This window comes from Mobula hypostoma, chromosome 8 (genome assembly GCF_963921235.1).
Source record: "Mobula hypostoma chromosome 8, sMobHyp1.1, whole genome shotgun sequence".
Lineage (NCBI taxonomy): Eukaryota > Metazoa > Chordata > Chondrichthyes > Myliobatiformes > Myliobatidae > Mobula > Mobula hypostoma.
In genome coordinates this window covers 154,766,837-154,780,790 of record NC_086104.1, presented here as the reverse complement: position 1 = coordinate 154,780,790, position 13,954 = coordinate 154,766,837, and the positions used below count along the sequence as shown (strand labels likewise).

At 45.9% G+C, this 13,954-nt stretch overlaps 1 protein-coding gene across 2 annotated transcripts in view; it reads right to left on the bottom strand.

The window, feature by feature from the left end:
* Positions 1 to 13,241, bottom strand: part of stard7 (StAR related lipid transfer domain containing 7) — a 54,876-nt gene extending 41,635 nt beyond the window's left edge. Inside the window, exon 1 of one of the 2 annotated variants that reach the window (XM_063057147.1) lies at positions 12,472 to 13,241. In XM_063057147.1, the coding sequence (XP_062913217.1) occupies positions 12,472 to 12,953 (482 nt within the window). In that variant the 5' untranslated portion in view covers positions 12,954 to 13,241. The remainder of the gene's footprint in view (positions 1 to 12,471) is intronic. The other variant, XM_063057146.1, reaches the window with a different exon arrangement.
* Between the last annotated feature and the right edge of the window lie 713 nt (positions 13,242 to 13,954).

Here is a 13,954-nt window from a genome sequence, read left to right as displayed (position 1 = left end):
CCTGAAGAGGGCTGTTCATGCAAGGTATCCCAGAAATATTGATGAACTGAAACAGCTTTGTATGGAGAAATCATCTAAAATTCCTCCTTGCAGCTGTGTAAGTCTGATCAGCAGCTACAGGACACGTTTGGTAGAAGTTATTTCTGCTAAATGAGGTTCTACCAGTTACTAAATACAAGGGTTCACATACTTTATCCAGCCTGGACTGTGAATGATTAAACAATTATTCAATAAGGACATTGAAATTACATTTGTTTGCATGTTATTAGTTTAGGCATATTGTGTTTGTCTATTATTGTGAACACATTTTATGTGTAATTAATGCAGAACACAGGGTAATTGCAAAGGGTTCACAAACCTTTTCATACAACTACACAACACTCCCCCCGCTTGGCTATAAACTCCAACTCAGTAGAGAATGCATCTTAACTATACACATAGTATACTAATACAATAATACAACTATACAGTAATGACATCTTCAAGCTTGAATAGAATAATTTAATATTCACTAATTATGGGTTATATTCAAAAATGTGAAGTAAACATGAAATTGGAGTTACATTTCAATCCACACATCAAAGTTGCTGGTGAACGCAGCAGGCCAGGTAGCATCTCTAGGAAGAGGTGCAGTCGATGTTTCGGGCCGAGACCCTTCGTCAGGACTAACTGAAGGAAGAGTGAGTAAGGGATTTGAAAGTGGGAGGGGGAGGGGGAGATCCAAAATGATAGGAGAAGACAGGAGGGGGAGGGATGGAGCCAAGAGCTGGACAGGTGATTGGCAAAAGGGGTATAAGAGGATCATGGGACAGGAGGTCCGGGAAGAAAGACAAGGGGGGGGGTGACCCAGAGGATGGGCAAGGGGTATACTCAGAGGGACAGAGGGAGAAAAAGGAGAGTGAGAGAAAGAATGTGTGCATAAAAATAAGTAACAGATGGGGTACGAGGGGAAGGTGGGGCCTTAGCAGAAGTTAGAGAAGTCAATGTTCATGCCATCAGGTTGGAGACTACCCAGACGGAATATAAGGGGTTGTTCCTCCAACCTGAGTGTGGTTTCATCTTGACAGTAGAGGAGGCCGTGGATAGACATGTCAGAATGGGAATGGGATGTGGAATTAAAATGTGTGGCCACTGGGAGATCCTGCTTTCTCTGGCGGACAGAGCGTAGATGCTCAGCAAAGCGGTCTCCCAGTCTGCATCGGGTCTCGCCAATATATAAAAGGCCACATCGGGAGCACCGGACGCAGTATATCACCCCAGCCGACTCACAGGTGAAGTGTTGCCTGAAACTCAGCCTGAAACATCGACTGCACCTCTTCCTACAGATGCTGCCTGGCCTGCTGCGTTCACCAGCAACTTTGATGTGTGTCGCTTGAATTTCCAGCATCTGCAGAATTCCTGTTGTTTACATTTCAGTCCTGTGTCTTCCTTTGAATTAGTTTAATGTTCTGAAGTTACAAAACATGACATTACCTCACCCTCCCTCTCCTGACCGCCCCTTCCCCACCTCCTGCCCTCTTCACTCCTCCCCTCCCATCAACATGACTCATGTCACAGTTCTTTCACCTTCTTTATCAGCTCTGGGGCCTGGCCGGCTCCAAAGCTAATATTCTGTTTCTATTTTATCTTGGAGCTTGTTTTGCTCCTGAAGGTCACTTCAGTAAACTTAAACTGCATTAACAGCACAGAATCCCGCCACGAAGCTAAATTTAAGTTGCTGGTTACATTCTTTTAACTTTCTGATCTGCAGCTACAAGAAAAGTTTGGTGCAGGTTATTGCCGCTAAAGGAGGTTCTACCAGTTATTAAATACAAGGGTTCACATACTTTTTCCAGCCTGGACTGTGAATAATTGAATAATGTGTTGAATAAAGACATAAAAAGTACAATTACTTGTGTTGTAAGTTTAGGCAGATTGTGTTTGTCTATTATTGTGACTTAGATGAAGATCAGACCACATTTTATGAGTAAGTAATGCAGAAAACCAGAACCAAACAGAGAGCAAATTCAGAAATCAGAGGTGCAAATAGAGTTGGAAGTCCTCATGCAGGATTCCCTGAAGTTTAACTTGCAGGTTGAGTGGGTAAACAAGAGAGATTCTGCAGAAGTTGGAAACCCAAGCAACACACAAAATGCTGGAGGAACTCAGCAGGCCAGCCAGCATCTATGCAAAAGAATACAGTCAACATTTTGGGCCAAAACCCTTCAGCAGGACTTCGTGGGTAGCCAGAGAGGCAAATGCAATGTTGACATTCATTTCCAGAGGACTGGAATATGAAAGCAAGGAGGTAAGGATAATACAAGGCACTGGTTAGACTACAGGTTTCTTAAGCTTGTTACAGCTGGGAGTGGTAGTGGGGATAAACTTCCACTACCTATTAAACGCTCCCAAAAGCACGCATCTCAAATAGCCTCTGACAACCAAGTCCAGCTCCCGGCCTTCACATGTGCCTTAGCAACTAAGCCCAGCGGAACCGTTTCTACTGACAGAAGGTGAAGAAAACGTGGGTTACTCAAAACCAGTCGCTTCGGGCAGATGGGACTCGTCAGCCGTGGCTGACAGATCATCGAGAAGGGAAACTCTGATCTCAAACCTCCGCTGCCTTGTGACTGTACCACACATGGGGAAGGCTTTGAGAGTAAACCCCGAGGAAATACCCAGAGCTGGAGCCACTGAGGTAGTCCCATGTTGAGGTGAACGCTGAATGGCAACTGTGATGTTAGCGTTCGTTTTGAGAGGACTAGAATATAAAAGCAAGGATGCAAGTGAGGTGTCTCTCGGAATACTGTGGGCAGTTTTGAATCCCTCATCTCAGGAAGGATGCGAATGTTCAGAAGAGGCCCACGAAAATGATTCAGGGATTGAAAGGCCTGTCACATGAGAAGTGTTTGAAGGCTCCGGGCCTCTACTCACTGGAATTCAGAAGAACAACTGTGACCTCATTGAATCCTATCAAATGGTGAAAGGCCTTGATAGAGTGGATGTGTTTCCCATGGTGGGAGAGACTAAAACCAGAGCACACCGCCTCAGACTACAGGGGCAACAGACACACGGAGGAATTTCTTCAGCCAGAGTGCTGAATTTGTGGAACTAGTTGCCACAGACACTGTGTAGACTAAGCTATTGGGTATATTTAAAGCAGAGATTGATAGAGTCTTGATCAGTCAGGGCATGAAGTGATATAGGGAAAAGGAAAATTGGGGCTGAAAGGAAAAATGGATCAGCCATGATGAAATGGTGGAGCAGACCTGATGGGCCAAATGGCCTAATTCTGCTTCTATATCTTATGGTCTTATAATCCATCAAGACTGGACTTATTTAAAGGCCTTTACAAATATTAATAACACTACAATGAAGTTACTTTCCCAGCCTTTCAAAATGCTAATTAAACCAAGATTAGTCACATCAAAATACCTTACTGTGATACTAGTTAAGTACAACACGGGCTGAAATTCCTGTGAGAGGACAACAGGCGAATTCATGTTTCACAGCCAACTGATAAAATAGAAATGGTACAAAATACACGACTAAGGACTGGTACACAAAATAAAGATTAGATTAGCTTTACTTATCACTCATACGTAGAAATGTACACAAAGACGCAGCATGAAGTGTATCAATGAACAACAATGGCCAAGGATGCACTGGGGGCAGCCCTCAAGTTCATGGGAGTTTGCCGTTTAAATGGTTTGGCACGGACTAGATGGGCCAAAGGGCCTGCTGTACTTTTCTATGACTATACGTGTCACCACACTTCTGGCGCCAACACAGTAAACACTGATTTATACTTCTCGACGCCATAGGTACGGCTTAGCCGCGAACCCTACGCAGAGCCTACGCGGATCCCTACACCGGAGCCTGACGCGCACCTCTCCCAAAATGTAACTACGCATCACAGCAACGCAGACTGCAGCAGCTGTGATTGGTCCACTTGGCAGCATCGCATTTCCTCCTACGCTGCAATAGCTTCCCATTGGGCGACTGAAGGGCAGGGAAGGAACTCTGACTGCAATGCTTTCCATAAAACTTTACAGACCTCCGAAATTACGGAGGACACATTTTGCTTTTACGAAAAAAGACGCTTGCTTTAAACTTGTTTACCCCGAGAGACTACCATGACCATGAAGCCTTACACAGGCAGGTGTGAAGCATGCGCCATGTGCCTGAATTGCAGAGCGACGCAGACACACCAACGCATAAGTATAAATGCTCACAACGCGCGTAGGCCACTTGCGTAGGTTACGGCGTCCACTGACGCACAAGTATAAATCAGCCTTAAGGCCATAACGTACAAACCCCAACTTTAGAATGTGGGAGCAAACCGGGGGGGTCCTGGAGGAAACACACGGGGTCACGGGGAAAACGTACAAACTCCAGACAGATAGAGATGCAATTGGAAACCCGCTCGTACAGGCGGGCACTGAAAAGCGCTACGCTAACCGTTACACTACCATGCTGCACCTTGTAGCCATGGATGTGATGTCTGTCTTAGAAAGGGGGAGAGATCAAGGCAAACTCAACCTACCCCATTAAGATTTTGCAGCTTCTTGTCTGCCTGCACTGAGCTTTCTCCGTGACTGTAACACTCGATGCTGCACTTTTTCCGCACTACCTCGATGCGCTGTTGGGATAAAATCACCCGTATGGATGGCATGCAAAATAAACCTTTTCACTGTACCTCAGAACATATGACAACATTAAAAAAAGCAATATACCAGTCATAAGGAAACTTCCTATAGGAAGATGCCCTGGGTGACAGCTGAGATAAGTGATGCTTGCAATCCAGAGTTCAAGAGGTTCAAGATTCTGTATAGGTTTATGTCATTTCCAGTATTGAAGCGTAGAGAACAAAATAATGGTTACTCCTGACCCAACGTAGCCCAAAAAAGATAAGGAACAGTTCTGATCAAAAATCTGCAAAATCTGGGCCTCTGTACCTCCCTCTGCAACTAGATCCTCGAGTTGCTAACTGGAAGACCACAATCTGTGCAGAGCAGAAATGTCATCTCCAGCTCACTAACAATCAACACTGGCGTACCTCAGGAGTGTGTGCTTAGCCCACTGCTCTACTCTCTCTACGCCCAAGGCTGTGTAGCTAGGCACAGCTCAAATGCCATCTATAAATTTACTGATGATACAACTATTGTTGGCAGAATGTCAGATGGGGATGAGAGAGCGAACAGGTGCGACATATCAGCTAGTTGAGTGGTGTCACAGCAGCAACCTTGCACCCAACATCAGTTCTACGAGTCTGTGGTGGCCAGTGCTATCATGTTTGCTGTTGTGTGCTGGGGCAGCAGGCTGAGGGTAGCAGACACCAACAGAATCAACAAGCTCATTTGTAAGGCCAGTGATGTTGTGGGGATGGAACTGGACTCTCTCACGGTGGTGTCTGAAAAGAGGATGCTGTCCAAGTTGCATGCCATCTTGGACAATGTCTCCCATCCACTACATAATGTACTGGGTGGGCACAGGAGTACATTCAGCCAGAGACTCATTCCACCGAGATGCAACACAGAGCGTCATAGGAAGTCATTCCTGCCTGTGGCCATCAAACTTTGCAACTCCTCCCTTGGAGGGTCAGACACCCTGAGCCAATAGGCTGGTCCTGGACTTATTTCATAATTTACTGGTATAATTTACATACTAATATTTAACTATTTATGGTTCTATTACTGTTTATTATTTATGGTGCAAAGTATGACTATGACTATGACTATAACTAAGACCAAACAACTGATTGTGGCCTTCAGAAAGGGTAAGACGAGGGAACACACACCAGTCCTCAGAGGGATCAGAAGTGGAAAGGGTGAGCAATTTAAAGTTCCTGGGTATCAATATCTCTGAGAATCTGTCCTGGTCCCAATATATCAATGCAGCTACAAAGAAGGCGTAACGGAGATTTGGTATGTCACCTAAAACACTCACAAATTTCTACAGGTGTACCATGGAGAGCACTCTGACTGGATCCATCACTGTCTGATATGGGGCAGGGGGCAAAGTGGGGGTGGGTTACTGCACCATATCAAAATAAGCTGCAGAAAGGTGTGAACTCAGTCAGCTCCATCATGGGCACCAGCCTCTGTAGTATCCAGGACATCTTCAAAGAGTGATGCCTCACAGGCAGCATTCATCAATAAGGACTCCCATCACCCAGGTCCTGCCTTGTTCTGATTGCTATAACCAGGAAGGAGGTACAGAATCCTGAAGGCACACACTCAACAATGCAGGAACAGCTTCTTCCCCTCTGCCAGATTTCTGAATGGACACTGAACCCGTGAACACTACCTCACTACTTCCCCCCATCTCCTTTTGCGCTACTTATTAATTTTACACACACACACTTCTTACTGTTACACCCTATCCCCGTTGTATGCATCTTCAGATCAGGCGGATTCACAGTTAAGCGAGGAACCTATTTCTACCAACGTCTCATTATATGCGTCCAAAATTCAGTTATGCAAGGAGCACTGCCTTCCCGCCAATACAAGTCACGTGCGCGTGCCTTATGGCCCCGCTGTGGGGATGAGAAGCACCACTTTCCCGCCAATACAAGTCAGGTGCACGCACCTCACAATCTCTCTCCCGCCACTCTCACATTGGTTTTGGCAAGGTGTGGATGCACCATCTTAAACTTCTGTTGGTTTTACCTACGGTGCAGTGATTTTGCACTTGAAATATTTAACTGCCTCCTAAGCGTCCGATGTCATGTCCTGGGCCGTCAGCCGAGCGGCAGAGAACCGCTTTAACACTTGAAAAAAAGTTGGAAATTATAAACAGCGCAGCATCAGCTGAAGGTAACACAGCTCTGGGATGCTACTGCCAGGAAAAGAATCTTGCCTTTAAAGTTCTTTTGTTGCTTGACAATGCGCCAGCCCATCCTAAACATTTGGACAGCATTCATCCTAACATAACGGTGCGTTTCCCGCCGCCGAACACGACATCGCTGATTCAACCACTCCACCGGTGTGATCCACGATCAAGGCGTTTTTTTTTACGGCAAACTATCTCTTAGATGCTGCAAGCAACAGACAATTTTGAAAATCCTGGGAGTTTACCAATGGTGAGGGAATGGTGGAAGTCGGAACACTTGGCACAAATGACGATGGAGATGAACCCACGTTTAGAACGGAGTCAGCATTTCAGTCATTCCCTGCCGTCAACACTTCTTCCCTACAAGCAAATTTAAAACAAAATGCTGCCAAGCAAACAACCCTCACCATTTTATGCAGATCGTTGTAATCTTCTGCTGCCGGCAGTTCTAAGAGTTCTGTGAGTCTTCCTTCACCCCTTGCCATGCTTGATATTATCCTGACGACCACAACCATCCACCTTATCCGTGTAAAGCTGCCCGACACCACAACCACCACTCATCTCCCGGAACGAACACACCCGCCACTGTTGGTGAGTACTGTACACCCTAGTATGTTAACTTTCTATGATTTATTACATTGAAGATTACCTTAAATTGACTAAATATAATATAAATGTTGTCTTGTAATACTGCTTTTGTGTCACATTGGTATAAAAATGTGAATAAATTACAGATAAAACATATTTAGGAAGCCCTCTGGAATGCATCCCTATTTTCTCCATTTAAATAATTATTCACATTATGCGTCAACTTCGAAGAACGTATCCCTCGCATTTAACCAGGATAGGGTGTGTTTAGTTTTTATGCATTGTAATGTGCTGCTGCCGCAATAACAAATTATTAAAACAACAATATAAATACACAAAGTAGCTTATATACTGCAGATGGATTGACTGCATGTCTATGAAGTGATGGTAAATTCAGTGTCCGTACATAAGCTGACTGACAGGAAACGGTAAAGTAGTGGTGGGGGGTGATGGAGGGCAGTGGGTGGAGTAACCACACATGTAATAAATAGTTAAAGGGAACACAAACACCAAAGTTTGGCAACTACACTAAATTATGACAGGGACACTGTATTGTGCTACTCAGAGCTCTGACCAGTTTCGACCAACACGGGCAGGTTTGAGTCAAATCCACAGCTCAAACCTGGTGAACCCGCATTTAAGCTAAACACCAGAAGCATCTGAAAACCTTGACCACAGCTCTCTCCTGCAGAAAGGTCCCAAGCCTGAAACCTTCATTGCTTACCTTTACCAGACTTTTATTTGAGATACAGCGTGAAACAGGCCCTTTGGCCCTTCGAGCCGCAGTGCCAGCAACTGCCATTTTAACCATAACCTAATCCCGGAACAATTTACAATGTCCAATTAACTTACTAACTCGTACTTTTTTGGACTGTGGGAAGAAACAGGAGCACCCAGAGGTAACCCACACAGTCACAAGGAGAGTGTCTTTGCAGATAATGACGGGAATTGAACTCGGCTCACCGGTCACGTAAATCGTTGTGCTACCATGCCGACACAGATGCGGTCTGGCGTGCTGAGCTTTTTCTGTTTTTATATTTAAAGGTATACAGCACGGAATAGACACTTCAACCCAACTTGCCCATGTTGATCTCGTTGTCTACCTCAAAATGCAAAGTAATTATCAAAATACATATATGTCACCATATACGACTTTGAGATTCATTTTTTGTGGCCATTCACAGAATTCTTGATCAGGGCATGAAGGAATACAGGGAGAAGGCAGGAGATTGGGGCTCAGAGGAAAAAGTGGGTGGAGCTAAGGAGACAATGGCGCCTAACGGTGACTCCTTTGCTTATGTCTTCAGAAGCAGCCCTATTTCTATCTTTTATATCTCTATTTTCCCCTTTCAGGATTCTTTTGAAGACCCTGGCCTGGAGTTACACGCTGACTTCAGTTCTTTGTGGGAATGGGACCCGCTCTCGGGGTCTCATGACTGCCTGATATTCAATATACCAAGGACGTGGCCTGGAAAATTAGGTGGCCTTCGGAGTTCCGGGATCTTGTGGCTCTGGAGGCAGGCGGACTTGAGGTTGGTGCCTCCGCAGGAAATCGGTGTGTCGTGGGAGACAGAAGATCGAAAGCAGCAAGCTGGATGCTGGCTGTGTGCCCAGAGACACAAGTTCTTTGGGCACAGAGCTTGGAAAAAGCAACACAACGGACTTTTAACATCGTAAATCAGCAAGTTATTCGTTATGTCTCCCCTCTCACTGTGAAATGGATACACCTCTTTTTCCCTTATTATATGCCGAATTACTGGGTGAACAAGTAGTCTTTGGAGTACTGCAAGCCTGTGTGTTTACTGATGCTTTGCTGCACGCTTGAGTGCTCGGTGGGGGAGGGGTGACAAAGCTTTTTGCTGATGGGGGAGGGGGATCGTTGCTTTGCTGCTGCTTAAGCATGGGGAGGGAGGCTTTGGGGTTCTAACATTTAACAGTCATTCATTCTTTGGGGCACTCCTGTTTTCGTGGATGGCTGCAAAGAAAAAGTATTTCAGGATGTATATTGTATACATTCCTCTGACATTTAGTACCTTTGAAAATGGATCAGCCATGACGAAATGGCAGAGCAGACTCGATGGGCCAAATGGTTTAATTCTGCTCCCATCTCTTATGGCAGACAACCCCAATAGGTGGACCGCAGGCCAGGTCTGGACCGCGAGAACCAAATGTCTGGACCGCGCCAACCCATTGGCACTTACGTGAACGCACCTGTCATAACATGTAAATAAAGCGCGCGCTGCTCTAATTTATTTTAACCCCATCCCACACCGTACACTTGACCTACGCCCCCGTAAAGCGCGCGACCTACTGCGCGTTCTCTATGGTCCTCGACTAGACAGCGGCATGCACCAGCTACCCACCTGTCATCTAAGAAGCGAATCTGTCATCTAAGCGAATTGTTACCAGCAGTAAGTCACAGACCCTAAACCAAGAACAACATGGCCTGTGTGAAAAAGCGCAAAGTCGACCAGGAAAACCGCCAGTTCAAATCTGACTGGACTGATCAGTTTTGTTTCATTTTACCGGACCATGCCAATGCTAAACCGACAAGGTGAGTGAATCAATTTATTTTTGTTCATTTGTCAATCTTATTGTGGTGTAATAATATTACAACAATAATGCTGATAATTTCATTTATAGCTACACTTCATACTTCAAATGCTACACAGCTTAATTAAAAAGAATAGATTAAATGAGAGAACAGAAACAGTGGAAAAGGCAGTACTACTGAAGCTACAGACTGCCATTGTGTGTGTGTCTGTGTGTTTGTTTGTTTTAAGTCCCAGATGAGATCTCAATGTGACAGCTGACAGTTATAAAATAATTAAATGGTTGGTTTTGGACTTACTTTGTTTCAAAAGTGCATTTTTTTCTTTGGTGACCCACAACACAGGCTTTGAGAATCCCAGGCCTAAATTATTACTACTACCACTATTATTAATATTAATAATAATAATGGTAATTAGCAGCAACAACCATCTGCCCATAAAACAACTTACTGGCACAATGAAAAAACCCTGGACATTTTGGCCCTTGGCTTGGCATGCTTAACATAATTTGGCCCTTGTGGAAAACTAATTGGGGAACCCTGTCTTATAATCTTACAACAAAGAAACACAATAGCATCAATGAAAAACTACAAAGACTCACAAAAAAAACACTAAAATTGTACAAATACAAAATAAAAATAAACAGACAAACAAGCAAAGACATTGTTACGACGTATTCTAGACTTAGGGTATACAGCAAATATTAATTTCAACAGCAACCAATCTTCAGATCTGAATGTGGACTGTAGACTGAATTTAAAATGCAGCTCTGAACAATAGTCTTCCTCATACAGCAGACTGGGGTTGTCTGCAAACCAGCAACATCCATTCACTTGATGTCTGCATATGCATGACTCCAGAGACAGAATGCTGATTAACATTAATTTTGAGTGTCTGGAGTGTGGGTGTGGAGGAAGTGGTGTGTGAAAACTAGATGTAATTCAAAGGAAGCATTGTAAATACAATGTAACTATAGAAATGTCCTGCTGCTATCTTTCGCATATAAAAATATCATGTAATATTGGGTCAGACGGACCTCTTCTCCCAACAGTGTCTTGAATATGATGGCTGGTGCTTGTTTTTGCTGAAAAAGGGCTTCAGTCCCTCTCCAGGGACTTTATTCACAGTCACAACTGGAGTCCTTGAAAGTGAGCCCACAGATTGTCCTGCCAAAGGGTCTCAGCCTGAAATGTAAATTGTACCCTTTTCCATAGATGCTGCCTGGCCTGCTGAGTTCCTCCAGCATTTTGTGTGTGTTCCATAGGTTGTGGAATCAGCTCAGGGATGAGGTAAGTGAAGTTATCCACATTAGCAGGGTAATAACTGTTGCTGAACCTGATGGTTGTGGGACCTAATGGTTGAGGGGTAATAACTATTCCTGAACCTGGTGGTGTGGGACCTGATGGTTGTAGGGTAATAACTGTTGCTGAACCTGATGGTTGTGGGACCTAATGGTTGAGGGGTAATAACTATTCCTGAACCTGGTGGTGTGGGACCTGATGGTTGAGGGGTAATAACTGTTCCTGAACCTGGTGGTGTGGGACCTGATGGTTGAGGGGTAATAACTGTTCCTGAACCTGGTGGTGTGGGACGTGATGGTTGAGGGGTAATAACTGTTCCTGAACCTGGTGGTGTGGGACCTGATGGTTGTAGGGTAATAACTGTTGCTGAACCTGATGGTTGTGGGACCTAATGGTTGAGGGGTAATAACTATTCCTGAACCTGGTGGTGTGGGACCTGATGGTTGAGGGGTAATAACTGTTCCTGAACCTGGTGGTGTGGGACCTGATGGTTGAGGGGTAATAACTGTTCCTGAACCTGGTGGTGTGGGACGTGATGGTTGAGGGGTAATAACTGTTCCTGAACCTGGTGGTGTGGGACCTGATGGTTGTAGGGTAATAACTGTTCCTGAACCTGGTGGTGTGGGACCTGATGGATGAGGGGTAATAACTGTTCCTGAACCTGGTGGTGTGGGACCTGATGGTTGTAGGGTAATAACTGTTCCTGAACCTGGTGGTGTGGGACCTGATGGTTGAGGGGTAATAACTGTTCCTGAACCTGGTAGTGTGGGATCCAAGGCTATCTATGTTTGACCCATATCCCTTGCAATGTTTCCTACCCATCTACCTGTCAAAATGCATTTCAAATGTTGATAGTGTACTGGCCTTTACCACTTCTTCTGGCAGATCATTCCATTAACCCAGCACTTTGTGTGAAACAAGTTGTCCCTCAGGTCTAAATGCCTGCATCTGGAAGTCTGGGCCAGACAAGAGGCTGGAGGCCAAATGTCTGCAGGTCTGGGAGTGCAGTCCAGAGACTTGAGGTTGGAAGCCAATTATCTGCAAGAGTTATCTTGTTCTGTGTTGTTGTTTTTGCTGCTTTTGTTAAATACCCCATGGTAGTTGGTGTCGGTGCCTGAGTGTGCGCCGTTTGCGGGCTGTCCCCAGCATATCCTTAGGTGTGGTTGGCTGTTAAAGCAAAGCCACACATTTCACTGTGATATATAAAGCAGACCTACCTCTGCATTTCCTCGTCACGGATCCTCTCGTCGTCCCACATGAAAACTGCGGCGAAAGCCACCAGGAGTTTGCCGGAGCCCGAGTGACGGCTCTGGAATTTGCGCCACAAACTGGTGAAGAGGCTCCTCCGGGACCTCTCCGAGTAGAGGTTGCCGTACAGCTGGCCGATCTGCTGCGCTCGCCTCAGTCTCTGCCCCGTCACATAGCTACACTGGCTGGCCAGGATGGACACCATCTTCTTCCTTCCGCCGCCCGGGGCCACGCCGCCGCCGCCGGCGTTCAAGCCTTCCCGCAGGACACCCAGCGCCCAGCGCAGGACGCTGCCAAGCTGCCTCCTCCATGCAGCCAGCTGCTTGGCCTCACGCCAACCCTGAGCAGGGCTGCGGGAAGAAGCGGACTGCAAGCAGTGAGAGTAGAGCCCACTGAAGGGCTTGGAGCGGGCAGAGTTCAGCATTAAGGCCGGTCTCTTCGCAGTCAGCATAGCGCCGGATGCAGACAGAACGCAACGGAGAAAATAAGTTAAAATAACAGCGGCTGCGCTCACAACTTTTGCACAAAACGTGTAGCTACTTTCAGCCAGTATCTTCTGATAACACGGGCGTGAGGCAATGCAAGTTCTTGACCAGAGAGGTGCCCGAGCCTGCCCGCGAGTGGGGCGAGCGAGCCGCGGTCCACGCCCGTACCTGGCTGTGTCGGTGCCCGCGGAACGACGCCGACCCCCGCCGCAGGCCTCCCACCTGTCAGTCACCGCGCCCGCCCCGCCCCCACAGGCCCCGTGCGGCTGCGCAACCCAACCTGCTGCCTCCTTCGGCGCTGTCGCATTGGGCCGCGCTGACCGCCGCCGGTCTGTTGATTGGTCGGCTGCGCTGTCACTCACACGCCGGGCGCACAAGGTTGGATGCGCCGTGAAGAGGACCCCGCCGGTCTTGACACTTTATTGCTGTTACTACAATTAATAATTGGGAGGAGGCATTCGAATTTCTTATAAAGCTATCCATCTAATTACTCACTTTCTAGAAAAATCTCTTTATAAATTTATTCAAAGGCAACTGCAGGGCAGCCAGGGAAATGGGAATGATTGACAGCTGGGATGGAGGGCGAGCATATGCAGAATAGCTGGGAAGTTTCGTTTTGAATGCTGAGTTTGCTCATTTTCAATCTCAGACAGAAACTTAATCTTTTGACAGAAGTTTATCAGATTTACTATTGGAAGCTAATCAAATATTATTTCATATTCGAAGCACTGGTTTATATGTTTCCTTCTTTATGGGTCCCCGCACATTGAAGTGTTGAAGGAATTGAGCGGGTTGAAAAAAAAAGCTGCTAAAAGTTCAACGGTAGATACAGACCTTAAACTTAGTAAATCAGAAGCTAAGGAGTTGGTAAAGCTAAGAATTAGGGGATTATGGCAAGACTTATGGGATAATGCGCATAAGAGGATAAAACAAGAATGGAATTATATTGACTCGATTTAGAATCGGG